At 41.1% G+C, this 18,548-nt stretch overlaps 1 protein-coding gene across 3 annotated transcripts; it reads left to right on the forward strand.

The window, feature by feature from the left end:
• Window positions 1-2,200: 2,200 nt before the first annotated feature.
• On the forward strand, window positions 2,201-15,542 carry LOC146670972 (oxysterol-binding protein-related protein 7-like). Of its 3 annotated transcripts, none has more exons than XM_085403112.1 (23): window positions 2,201-2,406; window positions 3,993-4,212; window positions 4,418-4,561; window positions 4,679-4,732; window positions 4,818-4,931; window positions 5,024-5,182; window positions 5,479-5,620; window positions 5,774-5,892; window positions 6,348-6,437; window positions 6,546-6,687; window positions 6,836-6,969; window positions 8,067-8,159; window positions 8,558-8,738; window positions 8,846-8,920; window positions 10,263-10,477; window positions 10,592-10,729; window positions 10,807-10,870; window positions 10,968-11,046; window positions 11,704-11,848; window positions 11,945-12,095; window positions 12,313-12,439; window positions 12,552-12,674; window positions 13,555-15,542. In XM_085403112.1, exons 2-23 carry the CDS (start codon window positions 4,045-4,047, stop codon window positions 13,661-13,663), a joined length of 2,766 nt encoding a protein of 921 aa, XP_085259238.1. In that variant the 5' UTR covers window positions 2,201-2,406; window positions 3,993-4,044; the 3' UTR covers window positions 13,664-15,542. The 3 variants fall into 3 exon arrangements, with proteins under 3 accessions (XP_085259238.1, XP_085259237.1, XP_085259239.1); XM_085403111.1 differs by having other exon boundaries at window positions 6,543-6,687; window positions 13,555-15,541; XM_085403113.1 differs by lacking the exon at window positions 8,067-8,159 and having other exon boundaries at window positions 2,202-2,406; window positions 6,543-6,687; window positions 13,555-15,541.
• Window positions 15,543-18,548: the final 3,006 nt, after the last annotated feature.

The following is an 18,548-nucleotide window of genomic DNA, read 5'->3' on the forward strand; positions in this document are numbered from 1 at the left end:
ATTTCATTTTGACATACTGTATTAACACAATTGATCTAAAATCTGACAAGAAAACATAAAATCCGAGTAGAAAAAGTTATATTTTTTACTGTAACAACCACAAACATGTTAAATGAATCATATTTCACAACTTTAAATGCAAATATAAATTGTCAATTTTAAAATCATATGTACAAGTTTTGGAAACAACAAAGCTATTTGCAGCCATTTACCTTTTACATTCAATAAGATGCCACACAAATTATTTGTGCCACTCCAAATATTTCCGTCCACTATAAAGGAGAACATCACAGCCTGATGCCTGCAGGTCTGACAGCAGCAGGTGTATCACTCCTGTTCTCTACCTGGAGAAAGCAGTCGCCTCATTGTTCTGACACACAACACAAACTATCCACAACACTACACACTAACTACAAAAGACAACACATTAACTACACACTCCAAACACGCTAAATGTCATAAATCTCTCACATCTCAAAACGCCCTCTCTCTCTTTTTCTGCTCTCTCTCTCTCTCTCTCTCTCTCTCTCTCTCTCACTCTCACTCTTGCTGTCACTCCTAAAACTTCCCCCTCTTCCTAAACAACCAAATATCATGGCATGGTGCATTTTTCCACCAACAGGAAAGGGCAGGGTTTTTTTTTTTGTTTTTGTTTTTTTTTTGGTCATAAGCAGAGAGTGCTTGCTAGCGCTGTCGTTAAACGTGACGAAACTATTCAGGAAAAAATGCAGCGTATATATTGTTTATCATGACTCTGGTTTTACATGGCCTATCAACACTGCCCAACACTATGGAGCCAAACTGGCATTTGCCAGAGAATACCAGAAATGGCAGGCCCAGCACTGGTGCAGTGTTCTTGGATAGAGCGTGAAGAAACTATGGAGAATGTTATTTTGTCTGTAACTTTCCACCTCAGACAGTCTTGGTCCAGATTTGGGAGAAGATCTAGCAGGATATCATCTGTTATCTCATTAGGAGCATGCCACAATATTGTCAGGCATGCTTAAACGCACACGATGGCCATACAAAGTACCATTTTGAGCTGCACCAAATTTCAGCAATATGGACTAATCTGCCACATTTTATCACTTTCATTTTTGAGGCGCATTTCTAGTCCTCTGTAATGTTCATTTCCATCAAAAAAATATGGCATCCTTTCATTCCTAACATATTACTCAGTCCATTTCAACAATATATACCCAGCAAGATTTTTTTCCTTTAAGATCTGTGTTTTCTATGTGTTCCTTTATTTTTGTACCAGTGTCTTTAAGCTTATTTCTACATTTTTGACCTTGTATGTATCTTATAGAAAATCAAAAATAAAGTCAAACCTCTGCACTCAAATCTTGATAAAAAGAACAGTTCAAAGAAATCATTTATAACGTCCAAATACCACGACATCCATGATGAGTGTATGTAGACCGCAGTTGTAAGATAGAAATAATTTTCTGTTTCCAGTGGAGTTATTGCTGTCTTCCTCACTCTGTGTACAGGGGGGACACACACACCTACAAGCACACAAAACACTCAGGCATGTATGTTTACTTATCTTTGTGAGGACATTCAGTGATAAATATTAATCAATACTCATAATCTTATGGCCCCCTTAACTCTACATTTGACCATCACAACAGAGTACCAAACCTAAATGTAACTCTGGCTTTAATCCTGAAGCCAAGTCTGCAGGGGGTTCCTTTTTGTTTCAGATTTACTGAGTAGTTTGGGGCAGCAAAATATGTGTGCATGTGTGTCTGCCTGTGTGTGTATGCATGCGAAGGAGCTTAAAAGAAAGCAACTGGACTTCTTTAAGTTTCTTGAAGAGTCACCTCCCATCCAAGTTGTGAAAAAGGGCTACCATGGTACCTGGTAGACTGAGAACCCATACAGACATTAAAGGAAAATGACTTTCTCACTGATGAAAACACTGACATTCACATTTTCAGCAGATTGCTTTCAGAAAACCACTCTGATATCAGACAGAATTGTCAGCTCATTACTCTCTTTAAGACCTTTGTAGGTCAGAGCTAATTACTGAAAGTAACTCAAGACTTTGGCATATCTGTTGATTGCAAATCTGTTCTAACGCATGCCATCTTTGAGATGACAAAGTTGGAAGGCCTGTTTGGTCAGGTCATGTTCCTTAGCTTTCAGCCCCGCCCAGATACCCACTGGCTTTGATTTACACCAGTCTAACAAGCACATCATCAGTCAGGTGTGGTATTGCTTTTTGTTTAACTCAGAGGACAAGAGCAGGGAGATCACACAGTGAAGGAACACCCTAGGAAAGTCTCTGTGCTGTGATTTTTCTCCACAGAAGACATTTTACAGCTCTACAATTGTTTCTGGGAGAAGGTATAAGGAACTGTCTGTGGAGTCCTGCTGCTGCAGCTTGTCAGTCCAACACAGGTGTGTTTCATTTACTATTTTGTCTCTGTGCCTTCCCACTATTTTATATGACTTTTATGTGCATTCTACATAGATACATAGTCACAAATATTACTGTTGATGTAGTTGTCTACTTTTTTACTGTTTGTTGTTGATTGTATGGATAAACTTTTATATTTTTGTTTATGATATACAATCCTGTATTTGCTGTCATATCACCCAAATGTAAGCCATGATTAGTTAGTAGTTAGTTTTAGTTTTGATGGAGGTTTTTCTATCCATATACTGAAAGTCAGACCTGAATCATCTGTAAACTAAGTAGATTGTGTCAGGCATTGATCACATTCTCTATAGTTGTAGTTGTCCCCAAGTAGGACATTAAGATTAATATGTGATTAATATTCCACAGAGAGAGAAGGGTAAAGGTGCAACTGTTCCACCCTGAAGAGAAAACATGCAGTCACATGCAAATCCAAATTTCCTTTAAGTACAGATTATGTGCTCAAGCTGCATGCCTTAAGCAATAAACGGACACCAGTCTCTGGTTAAGACTTCTTGGAATTTCAGACTGGAATTTTGTCAGTGATTCTTCCTCATGTAAGCTGATCTGTCTGAATGAGAAAAAACAAATGTAAGTGTTGGAATTGGGTGTAAGGGTCTTCCGACTTCCCTTCCAAACCGAGTAGGAAGAACCACTGTTGGCTCAGTGGACCATAAGACTGTTGGGTTTTTTTTTTTTTTAAATTATGCATTTAATTGTCCACCTGCTTGACTTAACAGACTAGTAAGATCTAGACTTCTTTCATACCTCGTGATTTCAGTAGCAGGAAGTATGATATCTCACACACAAACATGGCAGTCAAATAAAACTCCCGAAGTCCCTTTAGCGGTCATTCCTTTCCTCTACAGGAAAATCCTGCTTTTGATTGCAGGTGCCCTTCCCTTTAAGGGAAAACATGGACACGGACCATTGGAGGAAAATGCTCCCCATAGCGTAAGGGCTACCAGATGGTCTGAGTATATGGTTGATGGCTTCATAATACCTTTAATTTGTCACCTCTATGTTCATAACAAATAATTTGTCTTGATCCTTAATCCACATTAAATTTTACGAGCCAATCTAAGATTAAAGTTCTAAAATGGTTTTAAAATGTTTGTTTTTTTTGTTTTTGTTTTTACGTTTGGTGAGACAATTATATCTTCTCAGTTCCTGACTTTAATGTTGTTAAAGTCAGGAACTTAATGGTGACATCATTACAGGCACAGATAAAATATTGCCTTATGCCTGCAGTTTAGACAAACAATGAGACTGTAGATTTGTTTCTGTTTGTACTGTAAAAGGACCACTTGTAACTCTTGGACAAACTAGAATCATGGTTCCACCCAGGCTTCTTTTGTTCTCAAACATATTACTTTAAAAGTCGAAAGTTGCATGTCTGTGGATACATTTGTTTCTTTTAGAAGAAGGTTTTTAAAACTCTGCTTGTGTCATTCCTGTTATCCACCTTTCCAACTCGGCTTTAATTTTGCTTTGACTGTGACTGTGATGTTGTACATTTGTATGTCATCTTTTTGACTTGTCATGAAGCTTTTTCTTGTCCCCCCAGCACTGTGTACATTGCCATGAGAAACAACTTGGGTTGAAGGTCATTTCTCTCCATGCAACGCTACTCTCATTACATTGCACCAATGGACCCTCAGGTTTGTCCACCACCTCTCAGTAGCAGCCAGTCAGTGATTAGTGGCCTTGACAAATCCCCAGCAAGCACTTTCAGACCTGGCCACTCACGGAGCAGCAGCACAGGTTCTGGCAAGCACTCAAAACAGGTAAAAAGAAAAAAAGACACTAATTATATTGTAAAGTAAAAGATAAAACTGTAACCCACTTGGTACAAATGGGCTTCCAGAGATTTTCTCCATTTCTGCCCCCTCTTGCAATCCATATCACAGAATTCCTCCAATTGACTGACACCTGAAACTAAAAGCTGTGTTTTCATAAATGTAATTTTAAAGTGCTTTCTGTCTCTATCAGTCTCGTCACTGGGAGGTAGTGGATGACTTGCAGCATGCTGACAGGGGCTTGGTTCCAGGGTCATCTGGAGACCTCAGTATTCCTGGGATCTGTGAGGGCTACTTGATGAAAAGGAGAAAATATCCGCTCAAAGGCTGGCACAAAGTGAGAGAATTTAAACTATTTTGCTCTTCCAGTTTCTCAGTGAAACTGTAGTAAATCCTGCAGGGTTGAACAGTGAAGATTTTTATCCACAACTAATTTGCCAAACTCTCTTTTTAGAGGTACTTTCTGTTGGAGAAAGGCATTCTCAAGTACTCAAAGACCCAGCAAGATGTAAGTCCAACACAAAAACATCAAACAATAATGATACGCTCTGATGAAGAATAAAGTGTTAAATGTCCTCTGCCATTGTGTTTAGATTCAAAGAGGGAAGCTGCATGGCTCTCTGGACATCAGCATGGCTGTCATGTCTGTGAATAAGAAGACCAAACGCATAGACCTGGATGCTGGAGACAACCTGTATCACCTCAAGGTAACTTATTGGTTCCAGGATGAGTCAAGTGTTTACTGTGGCTAGAATCGGATGTATCCAAATTAAATAAGTTCTCTTCTCTCTGGTATTAGGCAAAAAGTCACGACATTTTCTACATCTGGTTGACCAAGCTGTGTGCCCATCGTGTGTTCAGAAAAAATGAGGCCATGAGTGTCCACCGTGGTGTGCTTCATGCGCTTTCTTTGGGACAGAGCACTCTCCCGGCTTTCTCTCAGCAAAGCAGAGCAACAGTCAGTATAACTTCCTGCTCCAGTAAACTGTCCACAGCTGAAAGGAAATTTACTTTGTGCTATAGGAATCCAATCAAATGGAGAATCGCAGATAGACTGGTGAACATTTTTGCGACCAAAAAATGTTTGAGTATTAATAATTTGGATGATAATACTTTAGACAGCTGACTATCAAAAAAATACAGAAAATGGTATTTATGTAATCCATGATCACTGTAGTCTGAAAAACAGCAGCTGCCCACAGATACTGTAATTGTGAAAGTGCTTTCTTTTAACCTTGATATATGATCCTGCAGATTCCTCACTATGCCAGCTCTGCATCGGTGTACCATCCAGAGATGGCAAGTCCTGCCCCAGCTGTTGCCAGTCAACCAGGTGTGACCAGCAAGGTATCAGCTTGGCTGCAGCAGACCCACGACATAGATGCAACCTCCAATGGTGAGAGCTGCATTAGAGATGGCGCCAGAAAGAGAGGCCTGATTCTTGATCATATGTCCTCCATATTTAACAATGAATACAGATTTGATCAGTAGGTGTGCCTGTCTCTTCGTTCCATTTCTAAACTGTGACCTTTAACCCACTGCCTATCAGAACTGGCTCGTTGTCAGGCAGATCTGACAGAACTGGCTCAACTTATCCAGAGACTGAATTGGCTGGAAGGAGGCTACCCTATCACTAACACAGACCTGGAGATGCGAATCAGCATGCAGGCAAGTATGCTGGTCCCAAATGTGAATGTGTGTCACTTGTCAAAGAATATTTAACAACCGGGGGGTGAGAAGTAATTTCACACAAAGTTTGATGTTTAATCTAAGCAAAAATCTGAAATGTTTTAAATGGGCTTTAAAATTTATGGTATCAAGCACAATAGGCATCCAGTAAAAAGGCTGTAACACTTCACCATAGTTTTTCTTTAGGAAATGCAAAAAGAAATTAAACAAAATACACCCATAATTGCTCATTCTGAAATATTTTTCCAGGTCATTCACTATCTTAACCAACTATATACCAGATTAGCCTTAACAGCACCATATATAAACTATAGGATGGAACTGTGATATAATGCTGTTGGGATTTCATTCTCAGCTTCAGAATTGCTCCACCCTAACCTGCAAAAGAAAATGGTCTGGAAAAAGAAGCTATAATTTTGTACTTCTGTGTTTAGAATCTCTCCCTGGAAAAACCCAAGAAAAAGAATGGGCGAATGCCGGGTCACTCCAGGACTCTGTCTCGTGCTGAGGCCATGGGGGGAATGGTAGGAATTTGTTACTTAATGTCTTGTTACAGTACCATCAGACAGCTCACCACTTTTTAGCCTCATCCAATTCTGTGACTCTTTTCCTTTTCTCTTCATCTCCAGCAGTTCACTTCCAGTCATCTGAGCACAAATTCCACTTCTGTACAGTCCATTCCAAACTACGTCTACTCTCAGCTGTCCAATCCTCAAGTCACCTCACCTGAAGCTAAGAAGCTCCACCAGGAGATCTGCACTGCTTCTCAGAGAGGTATGGCCTTGCTGCCACTTGGCTAAGTCTGACGCTCTCTGCATTAGCATTGACTTTTTTTCCCTTTACATATTCCCTGACACATTTTGACATATTGCTGAGAGTGTGAGAATCCTCATCTATCACTTACACTTTTGCTGTGTTGCAGTTCACAGTTCTCTGAAGTCCATTCATGAGGTTTTGACCTTGGAGCGTGAGAGACTGAGGCAAGCCTGGACCGGCCCAGACATGCGGCAGAACACCTCACAGCAGCTCGCTACCATCTGTAGCACATTGTCTGAGGTAACAGACACATATGTATACAAACATGGACACTTCTGGCCTATGTGGAAGCAAACTTAACCTGACTTCTAATTCTTGATGTCATAAACCAGATAAAAACACAGACTAGATCCTTCACCATACCCCAGTTAGTCTTTCCAACACTCTAAATCTTAGTGTAGCCCTGCAAACGGCAACAATGGGCCCAGCCCTAAGTGATACTGTTGAGCAGGTTTGGGCTGTTTTTAGGTAAGACGGGCACAAGTTAATACAGGTGGAACTTAAAGGAACACACCTCAAGTATTCCTTTCTTTTCACACACAAATATGCATATAAAACGACTGCCGCATACTGAAACAAAGCAGTCAGGTTAGGGACTTGTTGGCTCCTGCTGTCAGACTGACTGTGCTTATGCAACACTTCTTGCTTTCCCCTTGGCTTCTTACCATGGTGCATGTGACTGCATGTTTGAACATCAGCGGCTGTGACTTTGGGCTTTATTTTGTTAATAGTTGCTTGATATCCACAGTGATGAACATATCCCATGGTTAATAAATGTATGTTATTACCCTGTTTATTTACTGTTATATCACTCTACTGGAAACTGGTGAGACTTTCACCCTCTTGTTCAAAATCGCTTTAGAGTCGTTTACTAACCATAATTTAGTGAGTTTAAAGGGTAAATAAAGTTTTTCTACGAAGAATTGATTGATAAAGATCCTTTTTTTTTTTTTTTTTTTTTTTGCAAGAGGGTGTTTTGTTAATAGTTGAGAGGGTGTTTTGTTAATAGTTATATCCACAGTGATGGATAATTCAGAAATACTAAATGTCTGAAGGGACCTTTCCTAACCTGTACTAAGTTCATTTACTAAAGTCCTACCTGGCCCACTAAAAAGCTCTGTCCTTGCTAAGATATTATACATAATTCAGTTTGATTGTGCTGGTATTTACTGTACTGGAGAGCAACTGCACTTGGCAACAAGTAATATTTGCCTCACCTCTGCTGTGTTTGTGCTTTGGAGTGTGCGTGATATTCGCTGCATGCATTTTTGATCCTGTGTGTTTCTTCTGCACTTCTCCTGCATGGCTTGTGTGCATGTGTGCCTGCGCGCATGCAGCTTGATATACAGTCCCATCTGACCAAAGTCCATTCGCTTTCCCTGTCCTCTGACTCTTCTGAAGAATCCTTCTGCACTGTCCGTCCAGACCAGGTGTGTAGTGTATGTGTGTAGCATTATTATTATTTATTTTTTTCTGGTGTCACTGATAATCATCCTGATTAACATTGAATTCTAGCTCAGGATCATGAAGAAATTTTATCTGACTGAAGCTATAAGATTGTGGGAAACTTTGGTCAAAAGAAGGAAAACATGGAATGATTTACAGTCTAGTGACGTGGGTGGTGGTGCTGCTGTTATTCACAGTTGGGACAGCTGCACCTACAATTGTTACAGAGCAAGTTGTGTGGGTAGCACCTGTTGGAAATAACTGTGCATGTCAGTCGTCACTGTTCTGAATTTACTTCGCAGCTTCGCAGCACTTACAGGTAGACTTGTTTATTGGACTTAAATGGTCAAACTATAGCTGGAACCATGTTTCATCCTTACAGAGAACGCCTTCCTTAAGTCGTCACAGTAACCGTCCACCTTCAGTGGCAGATTCTATGGCAGAGTATTTTGATGCTAGCGAGGTAATAGTGTGCGAGACTTCGTCAGAGGCCGAGGCTTCTGATGAATCGGGCCTGAGTGACATTACCACCACTAGCACATCAGAGCCTGAAGAAGGACATTGTGAGTATTTACTTTCAAATAAATCGCCACTGCATGATTTTCTGTGTCACAACAAAGGTTAACATGAAACAAAAACATCAAGTCATTGTTTCCTCTGTCCTCCACAGCTGCTGCTACTCTTAACTACAGAGAAAGTTTGAACAGCGCAAGTCACAAGCCACGGCCAGTGCCTCCTGATACTGGTAAAGTAATCTTCTGTTAAGCAAACCTGTAAATTTATATTTCAACATGGTAACCGCTAATATGAAAGGAATAACAGTAGGACAGACATGGCTGCTAATCGTGCTTCTGATTCACACAAAATTCAGACGTGAAGTAGCCTGTATACATTTGGAACCAAACTGTTGCTTTGTCAAACCACTTAGAATTTGAGTTGCTTCACCTGTATATGGCTGCTGCTGCAAGCCGCTTTGCAAAGCATGCTCATCCGAGCTGAAACCCATGTCCCAAATGGCACTTGCCCATGGAAAAGGGCAGCAGGACAGCCATGAGCTTATCTGGGCTAATATGAGTTTATCTGGGCTAATGTGAGTTTCTGCCATAACTGGTGCTTCCCATGACTCCAAAACCTACCTCAATTATGTTTAGTCCAGTAGAGCTTTGTTGGGTTGACAATAAAACTCTACAATATACACTCAAGTATACAGTGGGGTAAAATGATGTCCTCCTGGATCAAAGGTGCAAACTGTTTAAAAATAAAAAATAAAAAAATAAAAAAATAAAATCTCGCTGACCTGCTCCTGATGCTGCAGAGTCGTCTTCTGGATGGAGGAGGAGTAAACAGTTGGTGGGAGGGGTGATGCGGGTCAGCCATGATGCTAGTGGCTTTACGAATGCAGCATGAGGTGTAAATGTTCTGTAGACTGGGTAGAGAGCTGCCAATAATCCTCCGGAGGGCTCTGCATGTTGATGCGTGGCAGTTTCCATACTAGACTATTTAATTGTCATTTGGGAGACCTTCAACATTTCTAACCATGTATGGCCTGTAATTTAATAAGGATCTTAAGAATCTCGAAACATGCTATAAAACAGCAGTTCCCAACCTTTTTTGCGCCACGGACCAGTTTGTCTGACAACATTTTCACAGACCTGCCTTTAAGATGTCGTGGATACATACAACAAAATAAAACCAGTACCGGTACCAAAAAAAGAAGATTTATGCATAACACACAGGGAAAGACCCAGGGAAACAGAGTTTAAAAATAACGATTAAAACCATAAATTTCATACCCAAGCCTCAACTCACGGACCGGTACCGGTCCGTAGCCCGGGCATTGAGGACCGCTGCCATAAAAGGTTTTGGAAGCACCACCAGTGAGGCCTGGAACATGTGGATATTGTGATTATTCTTGGTTAGTTGACCAGGTTTATCTCATTTTGTGTGTGTGTGTGTGTGTGTGTGTGTGTGTGTGTGTGTGTGTGTGTGTGTGTGTGTGTGTGTGTGTGTGTGTGTGTGTGTGTGTTGTATTTTTAATCATCCATTTTGTTTAATATGTTACGCTGTTTTGTGGTGTTACCATGCAGGTCGTCGCACTACCCTGCCTGCCCCCTGCGCAGACAACAGCCACATTGGCATTATGACCATCCTCTACAACAACATTGGCAAGGATCTGTCCAGAGTGTCTATGCCAGTTGCTCTCAATGAGCCACTCTCATTGCTGCAGAGGCTCAGTGAAGAACTGGAGTACTCTGAGCTGCTGGACATTGCCAGCAACATTGATGATCCATATGAGAGGATGGTGTGTTGGGATTGCTTATGATTTCTGACCCGCTGGGGGTCAAATCAAGTTGAATTTGGTGTAAGGCTTGTTCAGGATTTAGGAAAAAATTGTTTTTGTCTTGTTTGTTTTTAGGTTTATGTAGCAGCATTCTCCATCTCTGGTTATGCCTGGGCATCCTGGAGGAATCGTTACAAACCCTTCAACCCTGTCCTGGGTGAAACGTATGAGAATTACAGAGAAGACAAAGGATTCCAATACATTAGTGAACAGGTAACCTGAAGACATAATGATTCGGCTTATTGGTGTTTTAGAACAGACTTTAATGCTGTATTGTCTTATGTTTTCAGGTCAGTCACCATCCACCCATCTCTGCTTGCCATGCAGAGTCAGAAAACTTCACTTTCTGGCAAGGTGTGTTGTTTTTGTTTTTTGGTTTCTTAAGCAAGTCCCAGATATACAGCAATCAGACCTAACACTGCAGCTTTTCCTTCTTTAATTCTGCTCTCAGATCAGAGATGGAAGTACAAGTTTTGGGGCAAGTCTGTGGAGATCATCTCTTCTGGACTGGTTAATGTTACCCTACCCAGGTGATGATTTTATGCCACTTTTAACCACAAAAGATGTGAAACAAAGGGACAGTGTTTTAATATTAATAGTAGTATACAACACCATACACTAGTACAAGAGATGACAAAGAATCATTGCTCTATATCAAGATTGGTGAATAATTGAAACTTTTACATACAATAATGTTTTTATAAAAAAGGGACTGATCAAAAGCGTGTTTGTTTAGTTTTTTTTGGTTGTTTTTTTTTAAATAAATAACTGGCCTAATGTTGCTCCAAAGCTGGACAATTTCACCAAACTGTCCATTGAAGGAAGTGCAGTTTCTGGCACTTGCATGTTGGCTTAATTTTTCAAAGGCGTGATTTTTCCAGATAAAAAGGAGAAATGCAAACAGGCTAGAAGATTGATCGGATGAGTGGGAGACCTTGAAAATTATCTTGAGGCTTTTTGGATACAAATGCTGACACAGAAGTGACAATATTAAAAATGTTAGTAAAAAGTAAACAAGATGGACTAAAGCAAAGGATGGCTGGTTTGCAGTTTGCTGTCACAAGGCACCAGCATTTCTAGAAATCCATATACAATTTGAGCCTGTACGATCTACGATCTCATCTACATTTAAAAACTGTTTCAATTTCATTATGCAATGATCACAGTATAATTTGTTTTTTGTTTAGTTATGGTGATCACTATGAATGGAATAAGGCCGTTACATGTATCCACAATGTCCTGAGTCAGCAACGCTCTTTGGAGCACTATGGTGAGGTGACCATCAGAAACACAAAGAGTGATGTGTGCACCTGCAAGATTACCTTTGTCAAGGTAAGGACATGCACATATGCATATTTTTTCTAATTTAGCCAGAGGTCCATGTAATGCATTGAAATTGTGCTAAGTGCCTTCATCTTTTCATCCCAGTCCCGCTACTGGAGCTCGGACAGCAGTAAGAATGAGGTGCAGGGTGTGGTTTTGGACCAGGCTGGGTCAGTGATTCATCGTTTCGGAGGTCTCTGGCATGAAGGCATTTTCTGTGATACACTACCTACACCACAATGTATCTGGAAACCCAGTGAGTACCACTGTTCAGCGCTCAAATCCCTCACAAATTACTCCAATCCTATGACTCATGTAAAGACCACCGTCAACCTGAGCCAAGACTGACTCATTGATCTCTTCCACAAATGATTAAGCTAATCTACTTTATACACAAACGCTGAGTTTTGTCAACTATGTTCAAGTTTTAGATGAAAGATCTTTAAATATCTACGATATCCTTTTCTATACAGATGTACAGCCTGATGACTATGTCAAGTTCTATGGCTTCTCAAGTTATGCCAGGGAACTTAATGAACTGACTTCAGAATTGAAGGCTGTCCTTCCACCTACGGACACACGTTTCAGACCGGACCAGAGGTATCCACAAGATCTTGTTTAATTTAAACTATGGTAGACTGACAGACATTTCTGCACCATCTTCTGTGCGCTCCAATTCCTTACTCTTGTTTACTCTTGTCTGCTCTATCAGGCTCCTGGAGGAGGGAAAAATAGCAGAAGCAGATAAAAGGAAGGATGAGGTGGAGGAGAACCAAAGGGAAAGGAGGAAAGAAATGGCCAAGAAAGGGGAGGAACACATCCCCAGGTTCTTCAGGTGAGAAGCTTTCCTCGTTGCCTCGTTCTGGTTTTGTGGTGGACTGTCAAAAGTCTAGTTAATAATTCAAGCAGCAACACATCTGGTGTCCTTTTCTTCAGTATCAGCCTTTTTTCTGTAGGAAATGTATATAAATGTCATTTTCTAATCTGTTTACAAGATGTGGGGTTTGCTCAAGCGCATGCCTTTTAATATGGGAGTATTTGGATATTATTTTGAATGTAACAAAGACCACAAGATGGAAAGAGATTACTCTGTCCAACCAATAATGGTGGTAAAAGCTGGTATTTAAAGCACTAAATAATAAACATGATGGCAGTTTAAAAGGAGGGGGAGGGGGGCCCATTTAGTTAAAAAAAAAAAAAAAAAAAAAAAAAAAAAAAAAACCATCCAGGATTGTTTCCCAGACAGGGTATAGGATGGCCTTAATTTTAAGGTGGTTTTAAAGACCTAACTAAACTGTTAGGTCAGTGGCTAATGGCTATCTTTTTATTATTTTATTATATTTTCTTCTACTGTATCATGCTGCTGAGTGACTGCTGCTCGTCAAACACATTTCATTGCAATGTTGACCCTGTGCTAACTTGCATATGACAAATAAAACTGAAACTAATAAGAGCTTAAATAAAATGTTTGATGCCTAACATAGTTGGGTATCAGCAGCTTGTTCTGTTTTTTGTTTTGTGGTGATCGGCTGCCTCACTGATACTGTCAACAGAGGTTCTTGGATGTGATTATAAACGTCACATTCTTTAGAGTGTTCTAAGAGTCTGTATTTTCCCACAGAAATCTATGTATTTTTATTTATTTAGGCTTATTAATGTTTCCAGGTTGAATGACATTCCAGTGTTGCATGTCACTAATTGGTCTGTTTTCCCAGAAAATCGGTGGATGAAGCTGGCAGAGAGGTGTGGCTGTACAATGGGACATACTGGATGCTCCGCAAAGACCCTGGCTTTGCCAATACTGAAAATCTGGATCTGTGGTAGAAATCTACACCCACCTGAACATGAGGCTGAATAAAAGCGGATTCATGTGAACACATAATGGCAGAATGAACACGTCGTCAATAAAAGTAATCAGCTATAACTATTTGTGATTATTAGCCTGGTGAAGAATAAACAGTATTGACCCAACAGCGGTGACCAAAGGGCCAAAATACTGCTACCAGTGGTGCAAGGGTATAGAGGGAAAGGGCTTTAAGAAGCATAAATGAACCTCTCATTAGTTTCATTTTGGTTCCAGTGTAGAGATGAGATGCTACTAAGGTACAAATGAAGACTGATTTAGATGAAGCCAGATGTCTTTCCTGCCTTTTTGCCTTTCTCTGCCATAAAGAAAATCTGAAATATTATCATTTATGTTTAAGAAGCAAAGCTTAACTTGAATTCTATTTTAAATTGCTGCCATTTAGGAAAAAATTGGGTAAAATGTTTTCTTGATGTAAATAGTAGTTGATTTATAACATTTTATGTCATGTGTTTGTAAATTTTAATATCAGGCTCAAAGTGTTAAATGCTTTCTTGTAGAGGGGCTTATGTGGTATTTTGCAGGTGAACTGGTGCTGTTCTCAGTGGGTCTTACTGTTTAAACAAAGTCTGTATGCATGTTGTGTTGGGTCACATTGGTGAATCCATATACCAGAATGAATCAAGCGCCATTTCAACCCAGCATTCTTCATTTCTCTGTCCTTGATGAGCTGAAACACCTCTTAGACATTTAGACTGTGAGTTGAATCAGTGAAGGGTTTTTATGTTTCAATAGTGGATTTTTTAATAAGGAAAAGAGATGGCTGTTAAATCATTGTGAATGTTTTCTTTCAGTGGTTTAGTTTCAAATAAAAGGTTCTAGATCAACATTAAACTTCTGTTCATTACTAAACTGCACTACAAAATTGCTGCCTAGAATCTGGACTTGTATTTATAAAGAAGTGAATATTTGCAACTGTGGTTGTTGTGAAATCCTCCAGTGCTGACTCATGCTCCTGTTTGGTTATCTTTCAAGGCTGTCATTATGTTGCACACACAAGCAACTGAAGCATGCTAACACGTAGACAGCAGGTGTACATGTTGTAACATTTGTTTTTTTTTTTTCCCTTATTCACCAGGAAGTGAAACTCTTAATATTCTTGAGTAGCAGCATATTTAAATCTCTTATCATCCACCGAAGCGGTTTACTATACACAGTTGGCAAGATATGTGGCCTTGTCAGTTTTGTCATGAAAGTGAACTACTACTTTTTACCTGGCTAAATCACAACTTATGCTGAACACATGACCTGCTCCTGTCCAGAGGTCTTTACAACAAAACCGGCTTCTGGCTTATTCAGGTAATTTTTTTGTACTAATGCGGTTCACTTCTTATCGGGGTAAATCACCATGGTAACTTAAACTGTGAACGTAATCTGCTCCAGAGCAGGTTTGGTTCCAGATTAGAAATCAAGAGACATGCCGTCACCACCTGCTGACCTGACCTGCAGATCTCCAGAAAATGTGACACCATTTTCTGGAAGATTCCTCAGACCTGTGTGTGGGTGTAAAATTTTGTGGGTTTTGTCTTTTTGTTTTTCCTTTTGACAGTGAACAATGCAATGACTGTTTTATTCAAGCTGCTGAGAGAATTAAAAACTAAAGGCAGCAGGTTATGTTCAGAGTTTGGGTTTAAAATCAAGCACTCCATTTTCATAGATTCTTTTATGTAAAGTATGTTTTGAGTGCAACGTGGATTCTCTGCTGGTGCAGCTTGTTAAGGCACACCTTACTAAAACTGCTGAATGAAGCCTTGCATTGTTAATGGAATATCCATGTGTTTGTTATAAATGTTGTTGTGATTATTAGCCTGGTGAAAAATAAACAGTATTGACCCAATAGCAGTGACCAAAAGGCCAAAATCTGCCTATTTGTCTGTTTTTACACAGCTGGAAAGACAAATACACACCAAGAATACCTGTTCAGCCAATAAAATTAATTTCACTTTGATCTGCGACAAACAGACTATCGGGCTGTGAAACAGCAAGCTCTGTTTAAACTGATCCAGTTTAAAGTTTCAGAGCAGTAATGTGCAGCTATAGAGATAAACGGCACTGAGTGCGCAACCAGGTATTGAAACTATTAAGTGCAAGTAAATAATATTGTCTCATCCCCAGTGTTGGGCAGGTTACTTTGAAAAAGTAATTAATTACAGTACTAGTTACTACTTCAAAAAAGTTATTTATTTATCAACCTTTATTTAACCAGGAAGATCCCATTGAGATTAAAAACCTCTTTTTCAAGGGAGACCTGGCCAAGATAGGCAGCAGCAGATGTCTCACAGTTACAGAAATTACTCAAACACAGGCAGCAACAACACACATGCAACAATAAGTGAAAGAATACAAATAAAATAAAAAATAAAATTCAAATAAAATAAAAAGTCAGTTAAAATGACAATCTAATTGAAACAGTTGCATGTTATGGACTTGGCCTCAAGGATTCGTAGTTTAGATTTAAAATCACTTAATGAAATGAATTCAGTCATTTTCCATTCCTTCTGCAGTTTGTTCCAGGCCAAGGGTGCTAAATGGACAAAAGCTCTTTTACCAAGTTCAGTTCGGGCAAATGGAACAGAAAGCAACAAGTAACCATGCGGACGAAGAGAATACCGACCAGCATGTTTCATTACAAGCAGGGAACATATATAAGAAGGCAGCAACCCAAGTATCGCCTTATATATAAAACTGTATAAATGACAGTTCCTCCGACTTACCAAAGCAGGCCATCCTACCTGAGAGTATAACTCACAGTGGTGAGTCTGAAATTTACGGTTAGTGATGAACCTCAGAGAAGCATGATACACAGAATCAACCATTCGAAGACATTCCCGGTCCCCAAAAAGAACCGGCCCAATGAGCTGAATGACTTCCGACCGGTGGCACTGACGTCACATCTTATGAAGACTCTAGAGCGGCTCTTCCTCAACCTCCTCCGACCACAGGTACAACATGCCCAGGACCCACTACAGTTTGCATACAAGGCGGGTGTCGGAGTGGAGGATGCCATCCTGTACCTCCTACACAGAGCCCACTCACACCTGGATGGGGGAAAAGGCACGGTCAGGATCCTGTTTCTTGACTTTTCCAGTGCCTTTAATACCATCCGGCCCTGTATGCTTCAAGAAAAACTGAACAGGATGGAGGTGGACCCCTGCCTGGTGGCTTGGATCTCTGACTACCTCACCGACAGACCACAGTACGTCAGGCTGAAGGACATCACGTCTGACACAGTGGTCAGCAGCACAGGAGCACCACAGGGAACTGTGCTGTCCCCTCTTCTCTTCACCCTGTACACCTCTGACTTCTGCTACAACTCTGAATTATGCCACATTCAGAAGTTTGCAGACGACACAGCCATCATGGGGTGTATCTGGGATGATCAGGAAGAGGAGTACAGAAGTCTGGTGAGGAACTTTGTCGCATGGAGTCACACAAACCACCTGCAACTCAACACCTCAAAGACTAAGGAACTGGTTGTGGACTTCGGGAGGTCTAGAGCAGGTCCACTGCCAGTTCAGATAGAGGGGGAGGAGGTGGAGGTGGTCAACAAGTACAAGTACCTCGGGCTGTGGGTGGACAATAAACTGCACTGGTCATGCAACACAGAGCACCTGTATAAAAAAGCCCAAAGCCGACTGTACTTCCTCAGGAGGCTGAGGTCTTTTAACATCTGCAGGAAGCTCCTGAGGATGTTTTACCAGTCGGTGGTTGCTGGAGTACTTTTCTTTTTTTTTTTTTTCTTTTTTTTTTTTGGCCTGTCCCGTTTGGCTCTTTTGCCATCAGAATTGTTGTCTAAAGGCAAAGAAAGATGCCCAACGGATTTACTTTACCAAACTGACCATCCCAGCCTTGCCGTAATGGTCCATTTGATTCACCTTTTATTGTTTATTTTATTTTCACTTACTGAATACGGGACAGACTTGACTGGGGGAAAGAAGGGGAGAAAGAAAGAGGGAAAGAGAAACAGCTGAGAAGAGGGATGGGGGAGAAGGGCAAAAGACAAAAACCAACAGAACGGGCAGAGAAAAAAAAATGCATATATCAATCACCTGGATCACCTGCTGAGAAAGAAAAAAGAAAGCAAGCAGAAGAGAACAAGAGTAATAGAATAAACAACATCACAATGATATATGGGAATATGACAGTAAATACTAAATGTTAAACATTATTGTGCAGCACATAAGATCAACAGAACACAGTGTGCTTTGAGGTAGGAGCCAAAAAGGGTGTAGTTTGTGGGTGTGATCACCCGTGTGTACACCTGTGAGCATGGACGCGCTTGTTTTTTGTTTTTTTAAAAGGTTCCTTCATGTAATAATCTGCTAGAGGGTGTGGGGGGGCCACAGCCCCGTCCTCCAGGGCGTGAAGCAGGTGTGGAGGAGATCAAAACTCCAGACATCCAGAGGCCCCCAGAACACAAGAGACCAAGGAAGACCAACAGAGGGGCAGCTGCGCCACTGTCCCGGAAAGAGCTGAGGAGAGTCCCAGATGAGGGCTCACTCAGCAGCCGCGGAGCAGAAGCCAGGGGGAGTTGCAGTGACGCGCCCGTGAGCTCCGCCGGCAGCCAGCTGCGCCTGAGTGACCGAGCCCCAGGCCGAGAGGCCGGGGGCACCCCACCTCCGAAGTGGCCCGAGCGAGCCCCAGGCTCCAGGCCCCGATAAGCGGCCGCCAAGGAGTGAGCCGGTGTGTACCTGGACGCCCATCCCCGGACACAAAGAACCACCAACGCACCGATGTCTGAGGGGGTCCGCCACTGGCAGGGGAAGTGGTGGTAGGGGGAGATAGGCCTCCAAACCTTGGAGGGCCTGAGATGTCCCCAGAGAGGTGGCGCCTGACACCCAACCT

This window comes from Rhamphochromis longiceps, linkage group LG4 (assembly GCF_057381845.1).
Source record: "Rhamphochromis longiceps isolate RC_006_pf linkage group LG4, R_longiceps_female_GT1.1, whole genome shotgun sequence".
Lineage (NCBI taxonomy): Eukaryota > Metazoa > Chordata > Actinopteri > Cichliformes > Cichlidae > Rhamphochromis > Rhamphochromis longiceps.